This window comes from Limulus polyphemus, unplaced genomic scaffold (genome assembly GCF_000517525.1).
Source record: "Limulus polyphemus unplaced genomic scaffold, Limulus_polyphemus-2.1.2 Scaffold992, whole genome shotgun sequence".
NCBI lineage: Eukaryota > Metazoa > Arthropoda > Merostomata > Xiphosura > Limulidae > Limulus > Limulus polyphemus.
Window position 1 is genome coordinate 321814 of NW_013666602.1, and position 9781 is coordinate 331594.

Sequence of the window (9781 nt, forward strand, 5' to 3'; positions counted from 1 at the left end):
AAAAAAAGCGACATTAATTTCTTGATGACTTAATACAAAAAATTAATCTATAAAGAATTTTTAGAAGTCAAAGAATAACCACAAGTATAATTTTTTTTTTAACTGGATTCAGTGATTAATTATTAAACTGTATTTGTAGGAGTATATACATTATACATTTTCTGATTGTTCTTTTCAGTTGAAATGTTAATTTTTTTATTCCAACTACCTGAAAGATGGAAGCTAAGCATAATACTTTTTTTTTTATAAGACATATGTTTGAAAAGTTTCAACGTTTCTAAAGATACTAGAGTCCATTTTATGATATATTCACAGCAGATCAAAAGGAAGAAACTAATACAAAATGTATGAATACTTTAATTATCACAAACACATTAAGTAACTTCCAGTCTACTGATTCTAAAAAAAAGTTTTCTGGCATCAAACCTACATAATGAGACATATATATTGTAAAGGAATGTATACAGCTAGTTCTTCAATTAATATACAAATTCTATTTTTCTTCCATTGCAATATCATTAGATGTGAACCATATGAAAGAGACAAAGTGGCTGTGCCATTTGGTCCCACAAGCACACACACACAAGCCACTCCAGTCAATAATACTACCACAAAAGAGATATCTGTATTTATTATCTATAACCCCAAGGCATTCTTCAGCAGTGCTGCTAGGTTACCATTATCTTCCTCCTCAGTAGCTGAAAAGAAAAGCAAGCAACTATAAAAACTGTACTAATTTAAACAATGCTCGTTTATTAAATGAACTAAATAATATATTATATTAAAAGAGAATTGTATCATGTTTAACATTAGATGGTATCCATATCTTGATCAACTGGGTTTCTAACTAAAACAACTCTTACTGAACCACCTAGACCATTAATATGAAATACCACAAAATGAAATTCTATAGATATAAGCCTTTAAAAGTAGAAAGTCTGTGTGATATACTCTTTTTTGCTTATCCCTCTTTATAGGAGCTTGGTTATTTTGACCAGCATTGGAACCACCATGTAATTATGAAACCATTATATACTATAACTTTTAGTAAACAAATCTTTCATGGACAAAAAAAAAAGAGTATTTCATTAAGTATTTTTATTAAAGATTTTCCTGTCAACTTATGAAGTCAACGTCTGACTCAGACTAGTCTGAATGCAAAGTGAATTTCATGTTAAGATTAAAAATATTTTTTTGCTTGAATAACCACTAAAACCTCCTCATTAAAAATTATTTTTAGTAAAACTTTATATTTTTCTACCCTAACACTACAAGAGCTTTTTCCATTTGATCATGCTTGTAATAACCAAAAAAAAACATACAAAATAAATGTAAATTACCTCTTTTTTCTTTCTAGAATGTTTGTATGATTTATTATTTTGGAAGTGCATCTTTTTTCTTAATTAAGTAAAATTTTTGTTAAATGATTAACTAGCTAAAGTTACTAACATGTGATAAAATTTCCTCTATACCATTTTTTTAAATAGTAACAGCAAACAAATATTTTTCAGACAATCTAGTTTGCACTAATCTAATTTATTTCTTTATGCTATTGGCAAAAATTTTGGTTTGAATAGCCACTATTTACCAACACCTTCTTGTATCTAGGCCTAGCATAATGCTAAGTTATACTTTTAATTTCCAAGTGTTCTAAAATTGGATTCATGGTTAACCATACAAACAATATTTAAACACCAACTCAAAGCAGTAATGAATCATACTGTAAATCAGCCTTTCAGCCACAGTAATTCTATCACTGATTTCCCTGAGAACTTCATGAGTATTTGTAATCTCCATTGATTACCTTCATCTGTTGCTGTGATGTCTCTTTCCAGCTTTAGTTTTTCTTGGGCACAGTTGAGAATTCCTTCTTCAATGGTGCCTTTACTAATCAATCTGATCACATATACCTCTCTGGAAATACACAGAACAGTATTTAATTTGAAACACTTTCTTTACATTCTGCATACTGTAAATTTTACCATTTATTGAAAGTTTTAATTAATTTTATCAGCATTTTTTTTTGAAGTCCTACTGATAACAACTCACTTTTTTCATAAAAGATGTTTCATTTCTGTGCTATAATAATCCTTGTATGATTCTGAACTTTCAAGAAAAACAACAGTAACACTTTACCTCTTTCAAAACACCATTTAAAATAAATCAAATGGAATATTTTTTAGTTTTCATAAAACTTTAAAAAATCCATGTCTATGAAGCAATTTTTTACTTATTAAAAGTAGCATCTGATGATAATCCACAAATGGCAACTTGCACACAATATCATTTACATATTTGAGCTCCCTAAGTGATGTTTGGCTGCTTAATATTTTTTCTACCATCAATACAGTTATATGATCAGAAATGGAAAAAGTTAGAGGATTTCTTTGTATTTCTAATGTCCAGTTTGATGAGATCTAATTCAGTTGTATGATCTAACTCGCACTGATGAAACTGTTTGACTGATCCAATAAAAACCCTTGTCTTCTAGTAAATATAAAAGTTTAAAATGAATTAGGTACATCCTACAAACAAAAAGGTTTAAAAATAAATTACAAGATCAAACATTCTAGTTTTGGAGAAAAAACTCAATACAAACAAAATAATCTGCAAGTTATGTGTAAAATTAGACATGACATAAGTATATACAGATACCTCTTGAGAGTCAAGGGCATCACAGCTTTGCTATGATCCAGCCAATCACCAAACATGAGTTCTATTGAGCATATGTGAGCTATCTGTTAACAATCTCTGCAAAAGCATCCCAGTAAACCCACTTCCCAGGACTCCATTATGCACTAAGAATGGGCCAGAATTAATCTTGTCCACACAAAGTGTAAGTGCGCTGCAGCTATGCAGTTGTTTGAAATTTTTTGACACAAAGCAACTAGGCTGTCTGTGCCAAACAACTGGTAAAAATCTTAAAAAGTAAAATTCTATAAAATGTAAAATGTTTAGCTAAAAACTAAACAATGTCCAAAATTCAGATAAAAGACTAAATTAGAATTAAAAAGACCAATGGCTTGTAAAAATTTGAAAACACAATCAGGTTGGATAGTGTCACCATCACCAATGACACTGTCCAATGTCATGGGTAGACCCGTAGAAAATACATGACTAAAATGCTACTGTCGCTCACGATCGTAATTACGGCATGACAAAGGCCATACGTTGGTGGATCAGTCCCAGATAAAAGAAAACAATGAGTTAAAAAACTGTGACCAATGTGTAGCCTAGCCAGGACAACTTCTTCCTTTCGATCCTTATGAAAACAAAATGGCCAAAGAGCAACAGAGGGTCTGATATGGATAAGCTCGTTATGATGTTGCTCACTCCAAGTTGATTGCTAACTGGCACAAAGCCATGCCTTGATTATGGGGCCGTAGTCCAGGTATGGGACAGGAACAGCTGTGACGGCACCAGAGCAGACAGACTCAGCTGCGATATCAGCAAGTTCTTTCCTGATAGGTATCCAGAAAAACTGGATAATAATGAAAGATAGAAAAATGGGCCAGTCATTGTTGAATATCAATGAAAACAAGGTGAGAACAAACATTAAGCAATTCCAGAGCCAGTAGAGAGCTAAGAGAGTCAGTGTAAATGGTACAATCAGTGTACTGCACAGCTTCTATATGATCCAGGGCAAGAGAAATGGCATACAACTTGGCAGTAAACACAGAAACTTGTGAGCAGCCGCCTAGCCACAACAAACCCTGACAGAGCCCACAGAGTCACCTGATTTCGAACCATCCATAAAAACAGAATAATGGTTTGAAAGATGTTCTGCAAAGAAAGACAAACTTCCAGTCGGGAGTATTCACCTTCCTCAGAAGACTCAAAGAAAGGTTAGAGGTGTGGATAGTAATAAGCCATGGTGGGATGGGCTGACCATTGGTGACAGCAACATCATCCAATGACAGCCCCAATTCAGTCAGCTGTGCCTGGATAGGAAGGCCAAAAGGAAGAATGGCAGACTGTCTATTCTGAAAGATTACAGCCCACTGCAGAAGGAAGACACAACACCAGGTGGAATGCTGTGGTAAGAATTGAAGTTTAGTAGCATACTGCAAAGAAAGTTGCAAATGGCAGAGATTAAGAGGAAGTTCGTGGGACTCAGCATACAGACTCTGGACTGGAGAAGTATGGAAAGCCCTTGTGCAGAGCCATAGGCCCAGATGATGAATGGGGTCCAACATCTTCAAAGCAGAGGCCCTGGCAGAACCAGAGACCCATAATCCAGTTTGGATCAAACGAGGGCACAATAGATATTGGGCAAAGAAAATCGATCCACTCCCCAAGAGGTGGAAGAGAGGACACAGAGGATGTTCAGTGCCCTTGTACACTTGACACGTAGATGCTTGATGAGAGAAATGAAAGTAAGATTATGGTCAAAGATAAGCCCCAAGAACTTTGCCTCAGGAGCCACAGGAAGAACAACATCACCAAGACAGAGCTCAGGATCGGGAGTAAACCCTGTTGGTGGCAAAAGTGCAAGCAAATGGTTTTGAAGAAAGAAAAGGGCAAACTGTTTGCTGTGGTCCATTTCAACAAGCCATTGAGGGCAGTTTGAAGCTGCTGCTCAATAAACCTCATGTTTGACGACCAACAAGAAATGTGGAAGTCGTCGACATGAAGGCCATTTGCAACTATAGGAGGAAATTGTTTAGTGATAGCATTGATCTTGATACTGAAAAGAGTGACACCCAAGACACAGCCCTGAGGGACTCCAAGTTCCTGTGCGAAAGAATGGAAAAGGGTTAAACCCACACAGACTTGGAATTGCCTGTCGTATAAAATATTAAGAATAAAAATGGGTAAATGGCCACGCAACCCATATGAATGGATGCCCTGCAAAATGCTATGCCATAAGCCTTTTCAAGATCAAAGAAGACAGAAATAAGATGTTATCACTTGAGTAAGGCTTACCTGATTGAGGTTTCAGTTAAATCAGGTGATCCACAGTGGAGCACTGTCAACAGAACCCACACGAGGCAAGAGAAGGTTATTTTATTCAAAAAACCAAACAAGATGAGCATTAACCATCCTCTTTTAAAACCTTACAGAGACAGCTAGTCAAAGCAAATGGAGGATAATTAGAAAGAATCTTGGGATCCAGAAAAACGTAGGAAAAGAACCTGGCACCAAGCATCAGGAAAAATGTTCTCCTGCTAGATCTGGTTAAAAACAACCAGAAGAAGAGCAAGAGAGGCAGGAAAGAGATGTACTGCCAGGCCGATTAAGAGCAAGCATGAGATCCACCAGCTGAAGGGTCATAGAGGCGATCATATAGGGGTCATATAGTCATAGAGGCGATCGGTCTGAAAGGAAAGAGGCGATCACTCTACATGAGATTTGATGGCCAAGAAGGTGGGGGAAGAAACAGAAATGCTAGAAATATGAGAAAAGCTCTTGCTGAGAGTATTGGTGATGCTCTGTACATCAGCAACTTCCTGGCCATTGGATAACAGGATGGAAAGGGGATGGAAAGCATACTAACCATTGACATTCTGAATCTTGTCCCATATAACTTTGGAACTGGTGGTAGAAGAGATATTGGTTGTGAACTTAATCCAAAACTCCTTTTGAATTTGACATCTGATCTGCCAAGCATGAGTACGGGCCTACTAGAAAGCAATGAGATTGGGAAGAGTGGGATACTTGCAAAAGGTATCTCAGGCCCATTTCTGAGCCTTCTATAGCTACTGGCAGACTGGAGACCACCATGGATGAGGATACCTGGGAAACATGTCAAGGTTTTGGGTATAGATCAAATAGCTGCTCGATTGATGCAATCAGTTAATACCTCCACGCAGTCATTAATAGGTGGAAGACTAACAACAACAACAGGATGGAGTTTCAAGAGAGAGGCAAAAGAGAGCCAGTCAGCCTGGTCCAACTTCCACTGTGGCACTCAAGTCGGTTGGCATCGACCATGGTCAATGTTTCTCAAAATGACAGGAAAATTATCACTGTCCCATGGGTTACTATCAACCCTCCAAGAAAACCAAGAGAAAAGTGAAGGGGAATAGATAGATAGATAGGTCAATAGCAGTAAAAGAATGACTAAGTGCATGAAATAGATAAAATAATCACTACTGAAGAGAGACAGGTTGTGATCTGAGAGCATACGCTCCACAGAATGATAACTCCCATCAATTTCAGCACCACCCCAAAGGGGATTATGTCTATTAAAGTCTCCCAAGATGAAAAATAGAGACAACAACTGTTCTATAGGAGCATCAAGATCTGACTGATTTTAAGTCTCTCTGGGAGACAGGAAGAGAGATCAAACAGTGATGTTACGACCCATGGAGATATGGATGTCTACAGCCTCCAAAGGTGTATCAAGTGGCACAGACAAGGTGGGTACGTGCGGCTTCATGATTTTTGCCACTACAATGAGCACACATCACACACCCACGAAAAGATGCTTTTGAATGATCAAACCACTGACACTGGAAACATCTGAGGATTAGGAATATAAGTCCATACCTTACAATTAAGATAACCTGCCCTGACAGAGGCAGGTGGACCGTGGAGGTGTTAACATCAGAACATTATTATGCAGCATAATTCCTTTTTTACAAGTGGAGATAGGTCTCACTGCAGAAACTCCTTGGCTGAAGAAACAAGTGAGAATCTCTGACTCAGGGATGTTCTGTAAATCCCTTTTAATGATGACTCCTTGAGAAGAATTTAAAGTTGCATGGGGAGTAAACTCAATAGGTATATCCCCAATGGCCTTTGAATTCAGGAGGAGTTCACTGTTTAGGTGTAGATGTTTCCACCAAGATATCTCTTTACTGACTTTGGAGAGCCAGCAAAACCCTCTAAACACTTCTTAATGAAAAAATGAGACATTTGTCAGTCAAAAAATGAATGATGAGAAAATGAAGTACAGAAACAGTAAGAGGTGGGAAATGGAGATCAATCTTCTAAACATGGTCACTTTCCAATTAGCTGTTTTTTTACGATTATATTCTTTTGAAGGATTGGGTAATCCATAATCATATGAGAATGAGGTCCTAAGAGGGAATGCACTACAATGACAAACAAGGACACTGCAGCAATGCTAGGGCTTTTTGAGCACTATAGCCAAACACCAGATCAGAAATAGTGTTCACACCACCCGTTGAGAACACCCAACATTGGTACTCAGTTGACCCTAGCTCAACAGGACCAGCCGATTGACCCTGAGAGCAGGGAAACCACAAGGCTACCTGTCTACAGGAATTCAAGGCCAAAGTGGTGTGATGCAGTGCCCCAGACACCACTCAAACCTTTTTATGGGTTGCTATGCATGGCAAACACATGGGTGGATGTTAGATCCCAGAAGAGGTAAACTGAGAGTACAGAACCTTCCCTGGGAGGTCCCCCCTCACCATGTAAAGGAATCCACCTCAAGGGGCAGCAGCCATACAGAAGCCAAACAACTGCACTACAAAGTATTAACACCACTCATATTTTCCAGTACTATGTATGATTTCAGAATAAACTGGAGTTCTTTCATACCTTCAGAGTGTATTTACTGACATCAAGTTTTGTATAAGGAACTAAGCCAAACAATTTATAAACCACAAACAAGTTAGCTGTCTGAGAAACAAAAAATTGATGTTTTGGATTATGGCTGTTCAGCTTAGTTAACTAAAACACTTAAAATCTTAAACCAAGCTAACTCTTTTGCTACGAGATCATTCAGTTCGACTGACCTTGTAACTATTTTGTTCTTGTTATAGTTTCCATACTATAACTATTAATACATTATATGTATCTTGACAAATTTGGCAGGCTTTAAGTAAACATTACAATTCTTTTGTACACAAAAAAATCAGACTTGTTAATGATTTTTTTTTGCTAACGATTTGACCATGAATATATATATACTTTTTTTTTACTAGTCAGAGGGCAAAGTGATTTCCACATTAAGATTAAATATACTTTCCTTCATCTCCAAAATCTCAAATTTCCTTTACATAATCTCTAAAACCACCTAAATAAATTTCAAACGTTTTTTTTCAGTATAACTTCATATCTTATCTGTTATTTTCTCTACCCTAACTCTATATAAGTTTGGTCAATTTTATCAACTTCGTAACCATCACAAAAAAAAAATCTAAATTACAGAATAATAACCTGCAAAAAGCAGACAATGTCCTATACCTAACACAATCTTTTGAGCTTTCAAATTATGCAACAAGAGCCATTAAAACTTCATCTAAGGTTGTCAATGTGTTTTCCATGGGAATAAAGCTTAAACTGAAAGCAAAACTGACAATTCTCTGTACAGAAAATAACATAATATGTCATTTGACATATGCTTGACATATTATAGTCTTGAACAATGTTTCTACAGTTCTAGATACTTTACAAATGCTCTTTTGCACAACAATGAGAAGTAAACTTGTAGAGAACCCATGACACTTTTACTTTACAGCTGAGAAACATCAGCTCCAAAATGAAACTTTTTTCTTATTCATGAACAAGTGTTCAGATAAATCTTGTTGTACAACATTGTGGTATTCTATGTTTAGCAGATTGCCAAATAATTAGGATGAAATTGACCCTTTCATGTCAGGTAGGTCAGAGTGCACGTCACAACCTTTTACAGAGTTACATTCAAAATTTAATTAAACTACTTTATTATAAATGCATACAAATAAACTTAGCATGGAAATGTAGTTAATAAAGTTATAATTTTTCTATACAAAAATGCATTTCTGATAGATACTTCCCTCCTCTCACAAAATTAGCTTTTTCCTTTTTGTGCTGTCCTCTATATGTAAACGTTTTTAAACAAGCCTTCCACATCCCTCTGTTGGAATCCAAAGTTCCAACAGGTCTCTCATGCAAATCATCACGTGTCAAATCTCCAGCTATATGAGAGCACTACTATCATGTGATACATGTGACTCATTCTATGCACCAATACCTAACTATCACTTTGAAGTTTGGCAGAAGACGCAAGCAATGGAATATTGTGGGGAGGATGGGTGGGAAGTGCGAGTAGAGAAAAATATATTTTCTTATAGGAAAATTATAACTTCTGATACACCATCTTCCTTCCACTCGCAAGGTTAGCTTTAATCCCACACTGAAAAGGAGAAGGGACCAGTGCAAGGGCAGAACAACTGTATCCCTGAAATCATCCAAAGGACACCCCTACAGATGAGGGAAACAGATCAGATGATCTGAGGAGGGGCACCACACCACTTCTGAACCAGGTATCTATTTCTTCACCATGAACAGGTGGGAGCACATCCATGCGGGAGAGGATAGGTAAGTAATGTGATCCCAATCAGAAAAACAGAGACACTCAATCCCACATAATGAAAGTGGGTAATGGAGGATGGGTCCCATGGTGTACAGCGGCTAGAGTGCATTGGAACATATTCAGTAAGCCAACTAAATCCAAAACCTCACTTGCTGGGTACTGACATCCATGAAAGGGTAGGATGAGGATCATACCATCTTCACCTCAAGCCCTAGAGTTGTGAATGTACATATAATATTGACTCCAGGAAACGTCACAGGATGAGCAATGAGTTAGGGACCCGGGAATGTGTTATCCAGTATCTAAGGGAAATCCATTAACCCCTGCTACTGTGAAACTGGTCAGAAATGTCCACAGGTCTATAACATCCTCGTCATTCTGAGAACATGGGAATGCCCAGGACAGAAACAGAAATAGGCCACGTGAACCTCCAGGGTAAGGTCGAGAAACAGGACTCTGGACAGCCAATGTGAAAGGTGGATCACTGTTGGACAGAAGCCACCTGCGACT

The 9781-nt window shown here is 37.3% G+C and overlaps 1 protein-coding gene across 1 annotated transcript in view; it reads right to left on the reverse strand.

Moving 5' to 3' along the window:
• Nucleotides 1-339: 339 nt before the first annotated feature.
• Nucleotides 340-9781, reverse strand: part of LOC106461583 (SWI/SNF-related matrix-associated actin-dependent regulator of chromatin subfamily A containing DEAD/H box 1-like) — a 42142-nt gene continuing 32700 nt past the window's right edge. Inside the window, exons 10-11 of the mRNA XM_013921426.2 lie at nt 1805-1914; nt 340-698 (exon numbers count right to left, since the gene is read on the reverse strand). Coding sequence (XP_013776880.1) covers nt 637-698; nt 1805-1914 — 172 coding nt within the window. The 3' untranslated portion in view covers nt 340-636. The remainder of the gene's footprint in view (nt 699-1804; nt 1915-9781) is intronic.